Below are 22,238 nucleotides of genomic sequence, written 5' to 3'. Positions count from 1 at the left end.
CTTTCTCCCTCCCTCCCTCTCTCTCTCCCCCCTCCCCCTCTCTCTCCCCCCCCCTCTTTCTCTCTCAGAAATTATTAAAACAATTATTATTAAACATGACGAATTAATCGAAAATAACTTTCTCATATCCAGACTTTTACTAGAAGATCTCTAAGAGTTGAGACGCTTAAAGCGCCAAGATCCTCTAACGCTGATCCAGGTTAACTGCATGTCATTAATAATTTGCCTACGTAATGCTCTAACAATAAACCGCTCTAACAGCCGCTTTCTAACCGCTTCTAATAGCGACCAAGTCGACGCCCGCGGTGACTCGCGTGGTCACCACCATCGCCGACGTGACTAGCACACAAGAGCGAGAGGCATGCAAAGATATTCACTGCGACTTCGAAGCGACTTGCGAGCTCGGCCCAGACAAGTTTCCCAGATGTAGCTGCAGATTCGATTGCGCCTCTATTTCACCGGAGAATATGCGGCCCGTCTGCGGTAGCGACCTCAGAATCTACTCCTCCCTCTGCGCCATGAAAATGGAGGCTTGCCAGAGGCAACAGGAACTCAGATTGCGACCTCTCGATCTCTGCCAAGGTTCGGAACTCTCAAGAAGACCAGTTAATTGAGACAACAGACGGAGCTATATTTTAACAACTCTCTACGCTTTTCTTGCGCTTTTTATGATATTAATGAATTTTAACATTAATTAACTCTCCGCTAATCAAGTTGTACTTCGAAGTCACAGTCGAGATTTTAATTGTAAATTCTGTAGATAAATTTAAATCTGCAAAAAATAAGTAAAATACAACTTGACTAACTACTCTGTAACAGTAAAAACTCGTGGTTAAAGCTTTCACAAGTATGTACAATAATAATTTTTCAAATGTTTATACAATCTGGAACAATATAAAAATTTGTATTAAGTTTAGAAAAGTGAAAAATTCTACATAGTCGATGAAGGGTTAATCAGTATAGAAATTGCTTTGTAAATTAATTAATTGGATAACCATACTAAAAATCTTTCTGCTCATATAACTGTTCACGCAGGCATGGAAGTCAAACCTTGCAACGGGGATCCTCCGTTAATGGACTCCGAAGGTAAAGAGTACGACTGTGGTAGTGGACCAGAACGCAAAGACTGCCCTAGCAATAGTTACTGCCATCAGACGACGCGATTCGCTCGTTGCTGCAAAAAAGGTTAGCGAGAAGAAGACTTTCAGTCCGATATTTGCCTAATGTCAAAGATATATTTATTATCAACACTTTTCGATCTTTTAATTCGTGGCATATTAAATAGCGAACCAAATTGTTGAAGTATCATTAAGTGCATACGCTCAGCATAAGTTCTTACCGCTAACATGACATATTCAGAAATAAACAGTACAGTTCTAAAGTTTTAGTTTTAGTATTTTAAAAGTAATTTAAAAAATTTATTGTAACGATAATATCGGTTTGTTAAAATAAAAAGAATGCAATATAATTTAAGGACATTCTCCAAAAAAAATCCATTTTCTTTAGATTTTTCTGGAACTTACTTAGAATAAGCTTGTTTTAGTATCCTGAATATATGTGCTTTAAAACTCTTAGGGAATATCTTACACTTATATAAAAATAAAAAAATTTTCATAATGGTGAGCGCTAATGTAATCATTAGATTGAGCACAACTGCAATCGGAGAATGTCCTTAAGTAATTTTCATAATTTTTATATTAAAATATTTTTTTATTTCGCGCTTTACTCATTGTTTTTATTTAATTCTAAATTTTTTTGCTCTTTATTTTTTTTTAAATTTTGCGGTAAAGATTCTTCGCGACCAATTAATACCAATTGAAAAACTTTTGTCTGGGTAAATATTAATATTATATGTACATCTAAATATGTGATATTATCGTTTATAAAAATTATCCTTAATATATAATAGTTTAATATCTCCGAGAACGTTATTCACAAAAACATTCTTCACGAAATGTGATTCCCTCGACCGCAAGCAAGTTGCGCTGCAGGATCAACATATCCTATAAGTTTCCGCGACGCTCACAGTTGCGTGTTTTTTTAGTTCACGGTATCCAGGTGGTAAAATGCGCGGACTCGTGGCACGGCTGTTGTCCGGATGGGAAAACCGCCGCACTCGGCCCGGACGGTGCGGGCTGCCCGAGTTTATGCGGTTGCAACCGACTCGGCAGCGTGTCTGACACCTGCAACCCGGAAACCGGTCAATGCGAGTGTAAGCCTGGTGTGGGCGGTCTCAAGTGCGATAGATGTATGCCGGGTTACTGGGGGCTACCGAAGATAAGCGAGGGTCATCAGGGATGCATACGTAAGATTGGATCAGTATACTCCACGATTCTCCATTCACCGTAATCACGCGACATACGTGATATGATACAGATACACAGAGAATGTGTCATCACAAGCATTTGCGTGAAATATATTCACTAGAATATATTCCTCTCGTGTTTAACAAAGCATGAAAAACTTTCCAGACTATACTATAATTCCAGATAATAATTCTTTTTTCCATCAGATATAAGTAAAACTGTAGTAAAAAATAAAAAAAATATTTTGTTGTACTTTAGAAGGGAAGTGTCATGCTAGATTCACGAAGTTAGCATGCCATTTTCAGATTTTAATTTGTAATTAAGAATATGTGTAATTAGTCGACTTTGCTATATTTATTCCTTATATACATTATAATCATTACTGTCTGTGAAAAATTAATGCAAGTAAACTTTTTCTTTTTAAACATAGCATGCGGCTGCTCGCTATTCGGTTCCGTGAGGGAGGATTGCGAGCAGATGACAGGACGTTGCGTTTGCAAGCCTGATATCCAAGGACAAAAATGTACAATCTGCAACGATCATAACAAGATACTCACGTCTACTGGCTGTTATTCAGGTATCACATCTAACAATAATCGTTTAAATTTTTCATTAAAAGCACCAGTTAGTAATTAAGATTTAATACCCTTCAATATCCTTTATAAAATAAAAATATAGAGTCAAAAGAAGATTCATTCTTCTAACTTGTTCTACCATTCAAACTCAAAAACGTAATTTTAAACTCGAGTCCTCTAACTGATCTCGTGTTAAACTCTATTTATTCTTCGACCGCCCGACGCTAAGATAACGTTCTAAAGTCTACAAGGTAGATCTGATGGTATCCCGGGACGCAACGCGGTCTCGCAACGATGGCGTAATTTTATTAACGCCGCGCTATAATCCGCTTTACTCCGCAGCGGACATGATACCGCCCGTACCAACGAGCTGCAACGAGCTGGAGTGCTACTCGGGCGGCCACTGCACGGAGATCGGCGGCGTGCATTGCGTCTGTCCGTCTGCTTGCCCGGCGGATGTACCATCCGTACCGGTATGCGGCAGTGACGGGCAGACCTACGACAACGAGTGCGAGCTGCGGCTCTACGCGTGCGGCCATCAGGCCGACGTGGTTACGCAGGCCTTTGGCCATTGCAGAGGTGGGTTCACTGAACGTACTCCGCCGAACAGGTCGCTTTTCATCCTGCGCTACTGAAAGAAAAACACACACACACACACACACACACACACACACACACACACACACACACAGTCTGAACAATACGTCCGAAAATTGTGAGAAACACGGGCAGCTTCTAACAAAATCGTATACCCCTTAGAAAAAAAACTACAAATAATGCGATTGCCAGTCAGCTCGTAGTTAGATAGATGAAATCGATGCTCGTAACTCATAGTCGAGAAGAGTATGCCTAATTGTGTAGCGATGTTAACAGAGAAACGCGTCAGTGATAGGATATTCCAGAATTTTTGAAACAATCCGATGAATATACAAGAAGAACCTGTTGAACGTAAAACTAATCTCCGAACAATCTATGAAACTGCGGCATATTGTTGTAAGTTGAGTTGCTCTAACAATCTGAATTATTATCTGTGATTCGGCGACTCATTCTGTACATTAATCAGGAGAATTTAGATAATCGCATAGCTAGGACCAACAGATGCAATCATCGTTTAGGAGTTATCAGGAAATTTGTACAATAGGAAAGAATTTAAGTATACATGGAAATAATTGTTACTATCAAGAACAGAGATCCTTCGAGGACAACCTGATAGAACCGTAGCCTAATAAAGCAGTCGGACGGTCGCGCTCAACTCTGTGACATCGGTTTATAACAATTTAGATTGTTCAAATAGAGAACGTTGTTAATTGCGAGAGAGATTGAAGGCAAGATAAAGACGAGACGGCAGCGTTAGGAGATTCTTTCTTCGTGGAGAAGTCTGATTAAAGAAATGCCCAGCTTACCCTAGAAGAACTAACTAATAGTCCACTTTGTATATCTAAACGTTATAATAAACTCATCAAGTTTCTACTAACATGTATATATATGTTTGTAACCCCCGCACCTGCAACTGCCCGGAATCGCAGCTATTTTGCTTGCTTTCTTAATCAACATGTTCTCGTTTTCGTGAATAACACTTGTGATTAATACTAATCGCGACGAATGTAACAATCGAAAAGTAACTCGAGAAAGAAAGGAAGCAAAGTAAGCAAATGGATTTGCGTTACACATTCGCAAGATACTTTACTTCACGAAAGTCATAATCGAAGCGATCACATAATTACTGCGAGTCGCCATTCAACTCGCCAGCACTAATATTTTTAAATAAAAATCCGATATGCAAGGAAATATAAAAATGATGAAATTAATAAAAGACATGATATACAAACAAAACAATAAAAAAAGAAGTAAAGTAGATTAAAAGTCATACGGATGTTAAAGCATAAATAGGTATATTCAAATCTATTTATTAACATAAGTTAATAAAGCGCAGAATGTATAATACATTTTGGTTCGTTTGAATATTTGAGCGCTCTTCAGCATAAAATAATAAAGATAAAAAATACCGTGAGACAGTATAAGAAATCTAACGTCTGATTATAATTCTTATAACATATCACACAGTATTTTCAACCGAATTATATACTAAAGATAATTCAAATATGAAACGTACACGGATAGAATCAATGATTTTACAGATTTTACAGATCTGAAACATTTAAAATTTACCTAGATACAGATCTGCAAATAATTTTGTTAGGTCATCAAAAATAACTATCTAGAAAATCTCAAGCATGATGAACAATGCTGCAAAAACTTTTGACATTCTGATAATCGACTTGAATGTCATGTATATTTATTTTGATGATTCAATAGAATTATTTTCAGATCTGAATTTAAATAAATTTTTAAATACTATAGCAAAACTTTCCATGTACAATCTACGCTAACTTATGTATAATAAATTTGAATATACTTGTATTATATTAACATTCGCGTGTAACTCTTATTAATGTTTGTTCTTTTTGTATTGTTTTGATTTCTAAAATCGATTTTATATGTTTGATAAATATACAAAAAAAATTTAATTGTTAATTTTTAATTATTGTTTCAATCTGTTTTTTTTTAAATCACACATACGTTTGAATATGTGACATATTTATATCTCTACATACATTTGGCCTGCGATTTTCAAGGTTTGTCACTGTAATTTCTAAATCGCTCGGTGATTTATTGCGATTACTTGGAAGCAATACGGAAGCGTAACGAGAATGTAGAATGTAGATGCAACTAGGTTCACTCGGACGGAGTCGTGTTAAAGCATCCCCGGAGGTGTACCGACCATCGCGTTCGCACATAAAGAAAGTTGGCGAACGTTAACTCGCGAAACTGAGTGAGCGCCGAAGGTGGTTTTAACTAAATCACCGCGGACTTCCAGTGTGATCTCGTCTTAAGTGGCGCCCATGGGACGTGTCTCCAGAAGAGAAGAACCGACATCCAGAACGGTAACTAGCGGCGGTCCGGCGGTCCAGCTGCGAGCATTAAACCCGCGTGACTCGCATAACTCTCTTACTCCTCTCTCTCCCTTCATGCCTCCTCACAAAGAGATACGGCCAACAAAGTTTTATCCGAAATTGTCAGTCGTGAGTCTTCTCGGTCAGCATTGTTTTCTTCGTTCAAAAAAATCAAAAAATTTTAGTGAAAAATATCATCAGATAGAGAAAATTTTTTATAATTATTAAAAGAAAAACGATGAAGGACGACGAATATCCGTCAGATAGTAAGATTTACGGAAAGAAGATTTTGCTAAAGTATCTAATATCTATTATATCTAAAAATATATCTAAAAATATATCTAAAAATTTAGTTAGATACAAATCTAAAAATACTTTTCTTGGACCATCAAAATAATAATTATCTAGAACGCTTAAGGAATATCTGTTGACGACAATGCTGCAAAGTTTTAACATTCTATAAGCAATCAATTTGAACATCCTGCATAATTATTTTGATGTCGAAACAAAATTATTTTCAGATCTATATCTAGTCGACTCTCTTAAATTAAATTTTAGGTCTAACAAATTTTTAGTCAAATTTAATTAAATTTATGATTAAAATTTTAGATACTTCAATAAAACCTTTTAACTAAATTCAATTAAAATTTTGGTTAAATTTTTAGATATTTCAGCAAAACTTTCCGTGTAACAATAGTCTATGTCCCGAAGAAAAAACGCGAAATGTAGTTTACAGCGGAGAGACTTTTTACCAGACTTTTTATTTGAATCTCTTTTTGTTTTCGAACTATAGAATTATGTAGTTCGAAAAACTCGAAGCTTTCCCGCGTGATTACTCTGATGCTCACATAATCGATCTCTTCCCGCGGATCCGGCAATAGATGTAACGAGCGTACGCATCATTAGCGAGAGTTCCTCAACTAATTACAAACAAGCAAAGGAAAGGAAACCGCCACGATCACGATCTAATTTTGCGGACCGTTGATTATTCCGGCATTAAATTTGGAGCCCGGACTCAATCAGGACTGGTGAATCTAACCCACCCACACCGCGATAAACCATGCAAAAAGTACAGAAGAAAGAGAGATCTTCCTATCGCCATCGTACTTTCTCCACTTTCATGTCCTTTCCTTCCTTTTTCCTTGCACTTCTCAAGATATATTCCGAACCCCTGACGAAGTTCGCGGAGCGAAACGTCGGAATCTATTAAAGTCTCCGGCTCGCCCCGCGAATCCCAACTCCTTATTTTCGATTGCTCAGTCTCCCTCCCATCCTCCCTCCCCCATCACCTCTACCCCCAACCTCCCTCACTTTCAGCCGGTCTGGGTTCTCTCGCTGAAAGTCAATCTCTTAAAAAGTTCTTCTTCGGGGCTCGTCCTCTGGAGTCAAACATAAATCAGATTACGCCGTCTTCGTGGATTCCTTCCTCTCTTTCGCTCCAACTCTCTATTTTCCTTCTCCTACTGTTTCTTCACTATCTTCCCCTCGACTTCGCTCTAGCAGTTTCATCGAGTATACGCCGACTTCACTGGGTGGTCACGGGATTCCTTACCATTCGACGTACCCTTCTTGTTCGTCTCATCCTCGTCAATGCACCAAGATCGAAGTTGGCGACAGCAAGAGGGAAGGGGGGAGGGGAATTGGACGACAGGATGATGTGAACGCTGGCACTTTGGATCCTGGTAAATAATGCATGCCGTAATTTCTTGTGACGGCTGGTTCTTTCGGCTTTCTGTGCAAAGGAAGACCATACTGTGGTCTATCCTTCCGGAGAATTCTGTAGACCGACGACGGATGACGTAGTTGTCAGATATCCTGCGAGTATACGATACGCTTGATGCAAGCGCGAGTTACGATGATCGCATTACTATCGAAAAGCGTGGATATCGAGGTCGCATACTGGGATAACTGAAAGGAAAATAGGTAGATTCACGGATGCGACCGACGTTTACTTTTTCATGTGAAAATGTTGTGAAATATCAAAGGAACATCCTGAAATAAATTGAGACACAGAAAAAAAAGCAATAAATCAATATAACACAGGGATTAGTATAATCTACTGTATCATGAAAACTTGAGTTCCCATGTTCAACAAATTGCATAATCCAGCTTTTGTAATATGTCTTTTAATAATTAAAAAGTTCCATTTTAATTGATGAGGAAATTAAAATGTAACGTTCGTTTCGCAAAAAAAATTTAGAATTTGTTGGAAAATATTAATTCACTGCTACATGTTCTATTAAAGAAAAAAAAACAAAAAATCCAATTAATGGATCAATTCTAAGCGGAATATCATAAAACTCTTAACGTGTTCTCGTAAAACTTATAAGAATTAATTACGACTAATATTCTAGTTTTATATATATGTACCATAAGATGATTATTCGTAAATATCTATCGATTTTTTAAATTCTATGGTTAGTAAGAAGCTGTTTATAAAAATATTGTATAAGTACTTAAAGTTCTTACAAGTCTTTCAAGAATATATTACGAGCCTTACGATTCTGCTTAGAATTTAGGCGTCTTTTAGTAATCAATCGATTCCTATATATTCTTAACTGAGAGCGTGTATAATTTTGTTAAAGCAACGTCTCATTAGGCGTCTACATTAAAAAAATACCCATCAAAGCAGAAATTGATTCGCCGATCGTAAAACGCCAGATCATATTTCCATTTCGTCGTAAATCATATTTCTCGTCTCTCTCGTCGTCGGTCGGAGTTCTTGTCCCTTAAATGGACCGAAGCCGCTCCGGAAGAAGAGAAAAGGCGGGAATGTTCACAGCAGTAGTGACAGCGCGAGAGAACGAGAAAAGCTCGTTGTCACAACGGAAGTAAATAAACGAATCGATTAAACGGAGACAAATAAACGGATTGTTGGATGCGCGGGATTCGGAAAGAGGAGAGTTCAGAATCCGAAGGGAGAAGAAGAGAAAGAAGGACGGATGGCGGGCAATTGTTGAGAAAAAAAATAGTGGAAATCCTCGACGAACAATAACAGGAAACAACGTGGCAATTGGAAAGTAATTAAAACCCCATTAAGACCGTTGCGATTCCTGTTAACAGTTTCGCGTTACGCTGCGTCGATAGAATTAGCTTTTCGATTTTCATTATTTAGAGGAACGCCGCCGTCTCGTCATCGTCACGTTCATCTTTGGGCGTCTGGGTGACGCAAATCCTTTTCACGCAAATGGATATAATAATAGAAACGAAATGAGATAATTTTATAGAATGCATTGTGGATTTCTATAAATGCCCTGTGGAGATTGATGTTGCTATGAAGCTATTGCGGTTACATAACTTGATTTCAATCTGAAGCGTTAGAATCTAATCTGAAGATAAAGTTAATTGAGAACACAAAGTCAAAACTTGATTATGAAGATATATATCTTATCTCCTATAATATCTTAAGATTAATTGAAATAGAATACCCCTTTATCAATTCTTCATCGACTATAACTCGATTTATAATTCCCTTTGTGGGGAAAAAAAATGTTGTATATTTCTATTTCCTATTAAAAGAAAAGCGAAAATCTGCCGGATTAAAGCTAAAAAATAAGGGACTGCATTTATTCGTACTTATCTCGGTATAAAGAATGGTATTTTTAAAACAAATCATTTTATGGAAATGAAAGAGGAAAAGAAAGAAAAATTGAGATACGGAGCGCTGTGAGTAGCGAGATTAGGAAGCAGCTCTTGAAGGTTCTCGAGTCTCTCTCAAAACTTTCGGATATAGCTTTCAGAATCGCAACTTAAATCATTACGGAAAGCTCAACGGGCGCCTTCCACAACGTTTTCTTCCGCTGAGATTTTTCGTAAGCACAAATGAAAATTTAGGTAGGTCTATAAGAATTATTCGAGCTCGAGCAAAAATTAATCTGAACTGAAATTTCGTTCATTTTTTACTCTCTTCTGGTTTATATATTTTTACGTAATCTTTTTTATAGCAAATAAAATATGTGCGCTATAATGCTACATTATAGATTTTATCAACAGAAGCAAAATGAAGAAATTATTATTTTTTGCAAATTTCTCCCTTCCAAAAAAGGACTAGAGTTTTATCTCGAAATTAATTAACAGATATCCAAGCAGCGGTAAAAATTTTCTCTGTTACAATTTTACAATCATATATATATTCACAAACGTCGCCATCGTTATAACTTTTAATGAGGAAAATTAAATATTTCTTTCTTTTTTACGTGATAAAATTTCATTCACCCACATACACTACACACGGATACACATAGTTCGCAGCGACAAAACCTTGTTTGATGAATAATATGCCACATATGATGCTGATGGAAATCGATTTTTAAAAACATAACCGATTAGAAATAATTATAATCCGTTTTTTTACTGATATGTTCTTCTATCGAATTGTTTATATAATATCTTTTATACAATATATTTATATAGTCTCTTCAAAATTTTTTTAATTAATTTTTTTCTCTTCAAACGATAGTATATATAGATAATAAATAAAATATTATAATAAGGCACATCGAAATATATCTAATAATAATCTTTTTTTTATTAATTCTCATTAATCGTTAATGTAAAAAAAAATCATATTTGATTAAAAAAGAACCTTATAATAAATATTTTTAGTTATAAGCCTTGAGATAAATAAAACTTTTTAATGAAAAACGTGAAAAAGGAAAATGATGAGGAAATGGAGATTCACGAACATTTTCAGACGATCCTATGGTTAATACGGACTTCCCCGTTAAGAGATATACAGCTGTACAGTATACTCAACCAGCAGCCGCCATTTCTCCATTGTCCAAATCCACGCGGCATCTTTTGGTACCCGAACCGGACCCACGATATTATTACACCCATCGAGCTCATCAAGAAACCATCACCATCGACAGAGATAACTTAAAACATGGTAAAAAGAAAAGAAACGTCCCCTCTTTTCAAAACTTTTCATGAGATTTTTAATCATGTATTTTTTTCAGAAAAAATGAAATAAGTAAAAAAAATTTAATTTATCTTCAAGAAAATATTATTAACTTCTTGAGCCTATAATTCTTGTCAAAAAAATTTTAAAACATTTTAAGATATAAAACCGATTACTAAATCATTTTATTGAAACAACTGACCAGATAAAATAATGTAATGTACTACTTTATTAACCATGTTATTGATTTATTATTAATTGTGGATTAATACGATCAAAACGTTAATGCTTCAAAATTGCTTGCAATGCTTGAAATGTGGCACGTTTGATAATACTTGACAATGGGAAAATTGCAGAAATATATTTAATTCTATAACTATATTAAATAATTCAAAATTCATTGCGCATTTAATCGCAGAGTTCAATGAATTAGTTCAATAAACTAGTATTAATTCAATAGACTGATATAAAGTTTGTTGAGAGATAAAATTATCAAAGTTTTTATCTTTTCCAGATAATCTTAGAAATTAATTGGCAAGAGTCCTGACGATTAAAAATTTATTTTAAATTTATTTCTTTCTAATAAAAACTCGAATTATTGATTTTGTCAGTGAAGGAAATGATGAAAAATTTAACTTTTACAGGAGTGGCCGCAGTATATCGACCAACACCAGCAACGATTAGAGTAGTCACTGCTCTATTGGGTGATCTCTGCAACGACGACAAGGATTGCACTATACCGAATAGCGAATGCTCAAAGGGCGGTTGTATTTGTTCCGAGGGCTACGCGGAAACCAGCGATCGGCAAGAGTGCTTCGGTAATGCCTATTTCTATGAAGAAATAGATTAACTTTTAATTTAATTTTTCTTTAATTTTTTATCCTTTTTTAATTTTTAAAACTGGAAAAAATAAATTAAACTATAATTAAAGTTAATCTTTGGTAAAAATGGATTTACATAGGTGACAGAGAGTCTCGATTAATTAATTATTACTTTTCACGATTTTTAAATTCTTCACGTAAAAGACTGTACCGATTAAATCTCGTATTAGTGATTTTTTTATTATTTATTAATTTATTCGTTTAAGATATTAGATAATTCAGATTATTCAGATAAATATTAATTATTAATAATGGACATGGTTAAAATTGAGAGATTTAAAAAATTTCGAAATTCTGAATCTTAATTCGTCCAGCTTTTTTTATGTTCAATCGCTCACAAACTCAACTCCCAGCCGATAAATTATCAATGTCATCGTGATCAGATAAAGATTAATTTTCGCCTAATTGCTATTCAATTGTTTAGCTAATTATGTTCCGGTGACACCAACCCAGGAATTTCGCGCGTGTCTTTCTTATCCCTGCCACATGACTTCGACCTGCATCGATTTACCCAGCGCAACTTTCGTTTGTATCTGTCGACCAAATTACACCGGACTCCTTTGTGACGAGGAGATCAACAAACGAGATTATGAGATACCTTCCTTTGATGGCAAAAGCTACGTAAGGATGAACCGGCTGAAAGCATATCACAAATTCAGCATCGAGGTCGAGTTTAAAACATATGCGGACAATGGAATCATACTATATAATCAGCAGAAAAATGATGGCTCCGGAGACTTTGTCTCATTGGCCATTATCGATGGGTTGGTATCTTTTATTATAATTATCTAAAAAAAATACATTTTTTGAGGAAAATATTATATATACAGTATCCAATTCTTTTACCTTGTAATTTTATCGAGATATGATGTCGAGATACTTATTATATAAATAATAATTTAATTTCGAGATGTCAAGATAATTATAACGCTTTAAATATCAAGATGATCATGTTAATTATAGAATTGATTGACGTAACTGTTTGACAATGACAAAAGCGAAAAAAAATATGTAAAAACTTTCTGTTGGAATTAATGACTGATGCATCTAATTTGTGGAGCTCATAAATGATTGTGTGCTTCAGATACGTGCAGTTTAGATATAACTTGGGCAATGGACCCGTGGTGCTCACATCACCGGAAAGAGTGACTATGAAGACATTCCACAGAGTGGCAGCTAAAAGATATCATAAGGACGGAGTATTAATTTTCAATGACGGTGAAGACGTGGCCGGACAAAGTCAGGGAATGCTAAAGTCTTTGGACTTGAATCAGGATACTTTCATCGGAAACATGCCAACTAATTATACCAAGTAATATTCTAAAATGTTATACTATTAAATAAAAGAGAGACTTTCTTATATAAAATTATCAATTTTTTTTAAATTTGTACTATTTTTCATATTATTAATCTTAAAAAAGTTTTAATATTTATAATAAATTGTCGAAGTCATAAAAGAGTTTAACTTGATACCTAATCAAAATTCAATAAGATAATTTTTGTTATTAAAAAGATTAAAATCGAGAGAAAAAACAAAATCTGAAATAAATAATTTAGATTAAAATTTATTAAATCGTTAAGCCCAATTAGCAAAAATTTTTCTCTCTCTCCTCCCCCCCCCTCTCTCTCTCTCTCTCTCTCTCTCTCTCTCTCTCTCTCTCTCTCTCTCTCTCTCTTTCTCTCAAAATCAATTTTTCTATTCTCCATTTCATAGCTCAAGAATTATTTAATTCAAACTCTGTCGAAGTATGAACTAGCTATCTCTTTAGATCAAGAAACTTTTCTTAACTCTTAAAGCAATATCTCCTACAGATTTAGATATTAAATAATAATAAAATGGAATACCTCTAAACATAAGAAATTTCTAAACAGAGTCTATGACAACATCGGCACCAATCATGGACTCCTCGGCTGCATACGCAAGCTGAAAATCAATCGAAACAACATAGATCTTCACGTGGGTCATGATAGGGACGTTCTCGAGAGTTATCGCGTAAAGGAATGCGGCGACAATGCGTGCGCTAATCTGCCTTGTCAAAACGGCGCGACATGCCAACCGATCTTCGAAGAAGACCTATGTAACGGCCGGGATTGCAGGAGATTACAGAAGAGGGGTAAAAATAAGAATAGAGGTGGCAACGGCAAAAACGGCGGGGTGAACATAGTCAGATGCAAGGGTTCTCACTGCACGTCGATTGATCAGAGAAGGACTAAGAAGAATGCGAGGAGAGGCGAATATGTTTCTGAGCTGCAGTACGACAAAAATTACGACCACGGCAATTATGCGGTGGAGAAGTACGATCCACCGGACTATAGATGTATATGCCCACCGCAATTCACTGGCAGAAACTGCGAAGAATCACTGGACCCATGCGTCGGCGAACCTTGCCAAAATGGTGCCACTTGCGACATTCTACCACAAGGAGGATATGTGTGCAAGTGTCCGCCTGGTAGAACTGGCGAGCATTGCGAGATCCGTAAGTATAACAACATCTGATTTCTAGGAGAAAAAACTTTTTCCTGGTCAATCTTGTTTCTTCTTTTTATTACAAATATTAAGTTTCCAATATAATTTAAAAAAAAAAAATGTTAAAACAAATAAGCAAAGAAGCACCAAATATGATCAAGACTGATTAAACTTGATACCTAATAATGTTTCTATATGTAAATTTTGTTTATAATTAGAAGATATATTTAAAAAAAAATTATAGTAACATTATGAGGCACCAAAATCTAGTCTCGGCAGTATTTGGCGTTTCTTTATTCAGTTGATTTATTCATAGTGATTTAACTTATTATTATTATAGAAAGTTAATGTTTTATGTTTTATGATTTACTAAATTATTTTTATTTATTTTTTTCAGTGGACGCCGAATTGACGGAATTGTTGATTCCCGAGATGAACGGGAATGGATATTTGGAGTTACCCTCTTTGGAAGGTGTCGCGAAAGCGTTCTCCATCGAGTTATGGTTTCTCACGCGTGCAAATGACGGCCTACTACTGTACAACGGTCAGCTGAATAATGGCAGGGGCGACTTTATCAGTCTGAATTTGGTTCACGGTCGATTGGAGTTCAGATTCAATCTCGGTAGTGGTATTGCGAACATTACGTCGCCGGATCCGGTCAGTCGGGATATGTGGCACTGCGTGAGGATTAACAGACTCGGCAGAGAGGGTGTTGTTCAGCTTGACGACGGAACTGTCGCCAGGGGATTGTCTGGAAGTCCTCTTACGGAATTGAATCTGGAAATGCCGCTTTATGTTGGCGGTGTCAAGTGAGTTGTTTTCATTAAATTACGTATTTACATTTGTATTATTGTTCTGTTCATGGCTCTAAATTAGAGCATATTTTTGAGGTCATTTGTTATACTTATCCCTACAGCACAGATTTCTAAGACATGTCCTAAAGACGTTTAGAAAACGTTCTAAGGACGTTTCTATGAGGATGTTCCTCGGATAAAGTGTGTTACATGAAATTATTATAATAAAAACAACATCCACCATACATACATTCCGGCGTTCAATTATTGTGTTATAAAAAAGAAATTCACATCACTGATATATATTACCTGAATAACGAATGATATATATATTATATATGATCACGATTGTTTGTTTTCATAGACATTGGCGAGAAGTTCACCGCCTGTCCGGAGCCTGGACCGGATTAGTAGGCGCCGTACAGAGACTAATGGTAAATGGCAAAACATATCAGAACCTCGCCGTGAATGTTACTCAACACAACACGGAGATTTACGACGGTCTACCGTGTCCCAGCAACGAGAATCCTTGCCATAACGGCGGAATCTGCCTTCCTCTATTGAATAGTTATCTCTGTAAATGCGCTAGCGGTTACAACGGCTTGCATTGCGAATTCTGTAAGAATTTTTTTGTATCTCTCTACATATAATATTTTTTCCTTATTCTTCTTAAAAAAATGTTTAATCCATTTATAATTGTTTAAATTTATTTAAATCTCTCTACAATATTAATATCATAGAAATATATTCGATAATGTAAAATAGATTTTTTAATAATCTCATATACTTAAATATTACGTACTTTTTATCTTTAGAAAATTAAAAATATTTTAACTTTTGATCAATTATAATTTTAATTATAATTATTAATTATTTTCAATTTAGTTTTAGAAAAAAAATTTTGAACACAAATATTTCTTTTAGTTATGGGTTACGATGTGTCTGGCACCGAGATATCGGAGCGACCTGTACGCTTCGAGGGCAATAACTTCCTACAATTTAAACATCGCTACGGAAGAAGGTAAGTAATATTCAGTTAAAATTAACCGAAAAAACGACGATCGAAACATTGGATCGGCACATCCTCTAGGATGTTTGATTAGGTGCACTTAAAATTAGTAACTTCGGTCGCTCAACGACTAGGCTAATTAGTGTTCCCGACTATAACTACTGTCACTAACCTTTTGATTATGTAACCACCAACTAGTACTAACTCGACTAACACTACCCTCGGCGAGTACTTTGAGGAGTCCTACTCCGACTACGACTTGGAGGAGGACAACGACTACGAGTACGACAATTACGATTACACGGAGTAAGTTTTCTAGAAAATGGAAAATGGCTGTGTGATGTACTCGTTTGAGGGATAGATCAATTTACTTGCTCGCGCATGATAGTATCATATAACAAACTCCAATAATCACATTCCTGGCAATCACTCCGGCGGAGCCAATTATTTGATTGCATAATAGGGAATGTAATTGACATAGAATCGACGTAACATCGTAATTATGGATACAATTAGATGGGCTTCTCACAATAATTCTTATTAATGGTACAGTTGTCGCATATTACACAAAATATGCAATATATAAAGTATTATTTTAATAATATCGCAATCTTATTCTCTTTCTAATTGACATAAAATTTAAAATTAAAAAACCAACGACGACAGATAAAAAAATTTTAAAAGATTTTTTAAAATAATTTTTTTTAATATTTATTAATTTTTTAACTTCCCATCTAAGCGTATCTTAGTGCATAAAAGTATGTAGATTCGTAGTGTAAATTATTAACATGTGTTTAAGTTTGAAATTGAAATAAAATTTTCTTTTTTTTAAATATCTGAATATCTGTTATTACGAATACGTTCGTTCAGACGCAGAGGACAGCAATCGAACAAATTTGAGCTGCGGCTAAGGACGATACATCCTGATGGTCTTATCGCGTGGGTGGGAAGAGGAAAATTAGAGCACCTCTTTTTGTCCCTGCATGATGGTCACGCGGTGCTCACTTATAAGAGCAAGATTAATGAAGAAATATCCGTAAAGAGCAAGGTAAGCGTGTTATTGTATTGATTTGATAGAAGTCACTCTCCTTTTTATTTTTACTCCGTTACAATTTTATTAATCTTTCCTCCTTTTTTTATTTTTATATTCCTTTTGATGTTATACAACAAAAAGAGAAGAGATGAATTAAAAATATTATATGTCAATATAATAAAATAATTTTAATGATACAAATATTACATTAAATCTTCCGAAAACAAAAATAGAAAATGATCAATTAACATGTTCAAATTCTAATATTAATCAATATGATTATCTTTCCAAAATGATTTCCATGATTTCTATTGTTATTAATATTGTATTGTGTAATTTTTCAGGAGAGAGTGGATGACGGAGTCTTCCATCATATCCGAGCATCCAGACGACGAAAGGCGTGTACAATTCAAATCGATGAAAATATGCCTGTCAAAATCTCGATGGAAACAACGTTACTGACAACCAATGGCAAAGTTTTCGTCGGCGGGAAGCCCGGCCATCGCGGCATCAAGGGCTGTGTAACGGACTTCATTGTCGACAAACGACGGCTACAACTCGCTAGACGAAAGATCGACTTCTGTCACGACAACGACGTATGATAACGAACCCCAAGTCCGACGATCGTCAATGCGACGTCGATGTCAGAGAATCTCGTCGACCCGATGACATTACCATCGTCGACGAGTTGATCGCGCGATGTGAATGCGAGCCCTTCATGCGTAAATCGCACGCGGCGGACCAAAATCGACGATCGCCTAAATATCAACAATGACAAATATGATAACATATCTTGACGATCGTCAACCCCATCCCATGCCGTAGGAAACTCGGCAGGAGTCTCTGGTGTTTCCAGAATTAACAGACTACGAAGTGCAACGAAAATTCGCCGTCGAGACGAAGTGTGAAACAATCATGTCCAATCCGATCGAGCGACGCATTGATTCCTGCCAAAGTTGTGCGAAGAAATGGTCCTCGTTCACGCGAATCGCACCAAGTCCTTGACACAACGTGCGTCTCTCAGGGAAAAGCAAAGCCGCATTCCGGTACAACATTCCCAAAAAAAATACAGATAGAATCTGAAAAACTATTCAGAAAATAAAAATTTGATTTCTTATTATAAGATGTATCAACAGGACCAGAGTATCGTAGGACCAGAATTGTTCTAAAGCTTCCATTCTCGAAAATCATTTATGATATTTTTGGAAGAACATGGATCTGATATAGGACCTTTGATTTTAAACAACAGTCATATCTATTTGAAATAATAAAGTTAATAAATCCAGAATTATAATCGAAAAATGCAGACATTATTCATTTAAAGCTTAAACTTCTAAATGAAACCGGAACCAGAACGAGAACCAAAATACTTCCACTATAGAATGCAGGGTCGTCTACTTAAAGAGACAGTTATGCTGTGCTAAAATCAGAGAACTGACTCTATTGTTATATCGCGTGAAAGGTGCGGACTACTAGGGATTTATCGGCGTATTATAGAAACTTCGAGAGTACTGCTTTCTCATAGGGCCATCCAATAAATAATTAATAAGGGATAAAGAAAAAAGTACGCAGTCGTAGTAGCAGCGTTCGATCATTCACTATTCACAAATCGACCATCATATAAAGGTTTAAAAGAAGAAAAGAGCTGCGAAGGTCGTGATTATTTCACGTTTATATTGTTCAAATACCAGAGGAGTCCGTCATCGAGATCATCATCGCGGATGAAGAGGAAAAGGATAAAGAGAAGCAAACACGAACGGCGAATTAAGTGCTACGTTTTCATCGAAAGACAATAATATATTTTTAAGGTGACGAGAATTATAATATTGATACATATGTGTATGTATGAATCTATCTGTATACGCATGTGGCGAATTTAGCGAAAGAGAAAGAAAGCGAGACCCGCTCAAAGCGAATCTCGTTGTAGAATTTTACTTATAAGTTGTACTGAAGCACCTAAACGTTTTACGATGCCAAGACTGACTAAAGCGCATGCAAACGGCGAGAAGCGTCAACGGCGACATAAAAGAACAAAGGGAGAGAAAGAAAGAAAAAAAAAGAAATGATAAATCGGTGTTATGTTTGAGTGTTCGGTAGAGAGATTTAAATGGATTTCCCGGAAATAGAAGAAATATGTATTTTAAAGGATGTTGATTTATCGCCAGTATAGTAGACAAACTCACGCGACACGACACGTTGTTTTTAGGTAGAGGAGGCTTTTTACAAATGCGCAAGAGAATAAATATATTATATATAAATATATATATTATACGTACACTTATATACAAAGGATTCTACATTCCACTCGATGGACAAAAATCGGGGTCAAATTATACATAAACGTGCATAAACGTTGTTGACGATGGCTGCCGTGAGCGTAGTTCGTGACCGTTCAGATCTTACCCATTTCTTACTTTATAGAGAGAAAACAGTTATTAAATCTGTAAAAACTAGATACTTATTTATTTCTTTAAGAGCTTCAACGTCTATTTATATAGATATTAAAACAGCATATTATTTACATATTATTTACATATTATTTAAATAATTATTATATCGACGTATCAAAAATATTCGACTTAAATTTTTATTAAATTATTACGATCCAGTCAATTGTGAACTAATAAATAAAGTATTAGTTTCAATTAAGCTTAATTTCAAAATCATCATTTTAATGTTAAAGAAATACGAAATGCTATTTTATTTATTTAAGTTTATTTTTTTATTTAATTTTCTAAGTTTCACGCTAATTGTTAATCGAATTTGAATGCGAATGGACTTCTCACGAAAGTTATGTCTGTATACTTTAAGCAAAACACAAGTCCTCAGTCAACTAAAAGTAATATAACATCAATGTTATAATTTTACACTCAACAATATAATTGTAACACATGTAACAATGTAATTGTAACACATGTTTATATTACATTTATATAGCTGAGTGTAAAATTATTATAACTTTGATGTTATGTTACATTTAGTTTGTATTTACTCGATCATCGAGACATCAAAATGATGTCAAAATGGTTTTAAAATGATTACTAAAAGTTACTTTTCAAAAGTTACAATCAATTACGATTCATTTTCATTTTAACGTTATCGTATTATAACTTGTTTTATCGGAACATCTGCGTTACGACAGGATGTAATAGCAAGATTTTCCATATAACGACAACCTGCAATCGATACAGCCGATCCCGATAAATTAATTCGCATTCAGAAATGCAACGACGAGACATATGCACGAGCGACGAAAGAGGACGCAACACGCGGGAAAGTTTTGCGCGAGTGACCTGTAAATAAACCCATACGCGCTGCTAAATAACGAATTTAATTATTCGTTTTAGAGTGTATCATACTGTAACTGGTCCTAAAGATCATCGTAACGACCTAATTATCGTAACCAATTCACGGATTAGCCTTCGAACGATGCTCGCGATGTGCATCATTTATTTTTCGCGTGACTCAAGAGAGCGCATTATATGCACGCATATACATAAATAAAAAAAAAATTATATATATATATATACATATACAATATATGGACAACCACACGCACGCATGTCGAATCTAATGTGAACGTGTTCCGTTCTTCCCTTCGAACAAAATAGCTAAACGCCTAAGTTAATCGACGTGAATTTATTCTTACCTTGTACGCAACCGTTGTTGATAATTTAAAGACCGTCAAACGTTTCCATCCTTATCTCTTTTCGCAAACGCTAATAATGAAACACTAATGACCTAAAAATCCATTATGCGAACGCTAAACATCCACGCAGCACACTTTATTCGAGGAACGCCGTGGGACTGGATCCTCTAGATGTCTTTAGAACATGCCTTAAAGATCTATGCTGTATCTAGGAAAATTATTAAAAATGCTGTAACTAAAGTTCTTTGAAGAACTACCTGAAAAGATATTAAATTTGTTTCGTTCTTTGAAAAATTCATAAAAAAGTTGAGATATAAAGGTTGAGATATAAAGTATTCCAGCAGAATCATCAATCTTCGATCTCGCAATTCTCGTAGCAATGCCACGCGAATAGATAAAGTGATGGAACAGAACAGGCTGGAAATGTTCGACGAATGTTTATGTGATTATCACCGGCAGTGCGCGAGTGGCGGAAACGCTTCCTTCCGGTCACGTAAACATCATGAAATAAGATCATAGCAGCGGCGCGAAGAGCCTCTAAAGAAATCTCGTGGTATATATGATACACCGGCACATTCAACGACGCGCGTTTCTACGATGCCCCTGATAACGCGTGACGTTGAGAGACACTGTCAAATTTCACTGTTTTCCTATCAAAAAGACCGTAATCCACTTTAGTTGCTGCGAACGTCATGACGTTATTCGCTTGCCAATGTTGTGCTAAATCCCGCAAAAAAATAAGTCGATAGTACAAAGTGCTCTCGTGTAAGAAAATATACGAATTTACTTCAATATCGAATGTTTATTGAATAGAATAACGTACTGATCGCGCAAAATTGAGAAAGTGCAACGTATAGTCAGAATAAAATACATAAAATACATCTTTCATATAGAAAGAAGGTTTTATTGCAGTATCTAAAAATCTAAATCTGAAATAAATTTTGTTTGATCATCAAAATAATTATGTAAACGTCTATTAAGCTGACACAGCACAATCGAATAAAAATTGCACAGAAATTTAGTGCTTTTTTGCTGCTCTATTCCCGATTTTGTTGCTCCAGCCAATTCCGACAAAACAATGGCTGTGCTAGCATAAGAATAAAATTAGCACAGTCACAATAAAATAAAAAAAAATTAAAATACGGCATATTCTTTTTGTGTTAATTTGTTGCTAATTAGTTGCTCATTTCCCGATATTATTGCTTCATCCTCTCAAAAACCATCCTTAGCCACTCTTTTTTAAGGTTTTAAAGGTTTGGAGGTGGAGTAACAAAATCGAATTCATCGCAAATCGCGAACAACAAAATCAGAGAACCGTAATCAGTCGAGATGTTTCGAGAATTAACAATTTATAGGTGATGTGCTGATTCGGGATGGCTAGGGATGATTTTCGAGGGTTAGGGATGGAGCAACATTATCGAGAAATAAATAATTAATTAGCAACAAATTAGCACAAAAAGAATATGCCGAATTTTTTAATTTTTTTTTTATTACTTTGAGTGGCTTTGCTAACTTCATTCTTATGCTAACATAACCATTGTTTCTTCGGAATTACAAAGGAGTAACAAAATCGGGAATAGAACAACAAATTAACAACAAAAAAGCATTAAATTTCTGTGCAACTTTTATTCGATTGTGCTGAAGTAGCTGTGTCAGCTCAATAAACATCA

At 35.4% G+C, this 22,238-nt stretch overlaps 1 protein-coding gene across 1 annotated transcript in view; it reads left to right on the top strand.

Annotated features, from left to right (window-relative positions):
• The window catches only part of LOC108693521 (agrin-like), a 47,585-nt gene extending 30,064 nt beyond the window's left edge, over positions 1-17,521 (top strand). Inside the window, exons 9-24 of the mRNA XM_018202526.1 lie at positions 286-582; positions 1,036-1,185; positions 2,045-2,305; positions 2,737-2,883; positions 3,224-3,460; positions 10,529-10,723; positions 11,380-11,553; positions 12,041-12,380; positions 12,701-12,928; positions 13,489-14,093; positions 14,481-14,892; positions 15,242-15,495; positions 15,802-15,898; positions 16,085-16,192; positions 16,757-16,934; positions 17,264-17,521. Of these exons, the coding sequence (XP_018058015.1) occupies positions 286-582; positions 1,036-1,185; positions 2,045-2,305; positions 2,737-2,883; positions 3,224-3,460; positions 10,529-10,723; positions 11,380-11,553; positions 12,041-12,380; positions 12,701-12,928; positions 13,489-14,093; positions 14,481-14,892; positions 15,242-15,495; positions 15,802-15,898; positions 16,085-16,192; positions 16,757-16,934; positions 17,264-17,521 (3,941 nt within the window). The remainder of the gene's footprint in view (positions 1-285; positions 583-1,035; positions 1,186-2,044; positions 2,306-2,736; positions 2,884-3,223; positions 3,461-10,528; positions 10,724-11,379; positions 11,554-12,040; positions 12,381-12,700; positions 12,929-13,488; positions 14,094-14,480; positions 14,893-15,241; positions 15,496-15,801; positions 15,899-16,084; positions 16,193-16,756; positions 16,935-17,263) is intronic.
• The last annotated feature ends 4,717 nt before the right edge of the window (positions 17,522-22,238 follow it).

The sequence above is a fragment of the Atta colombica genome, unplaced genomic scaffold (assembly GCF_001594045.1).
Source record: "Atta colombica isolate Treedump-2 unplaced genomic scaffold, Acol1.0 scaffold92, whole genome shotgun sequence".
NCBI classification, from domain to species: Eukaryota; Metazoa; Arthropoda; class Insecta; order Hymenoptera; family Formicidae; genus Atta; species Atta colombica.
Note: the sequence above shows the minus strand (reverse complement) of the source record. Positions and strands in the feature narration are given on the sequence as shown.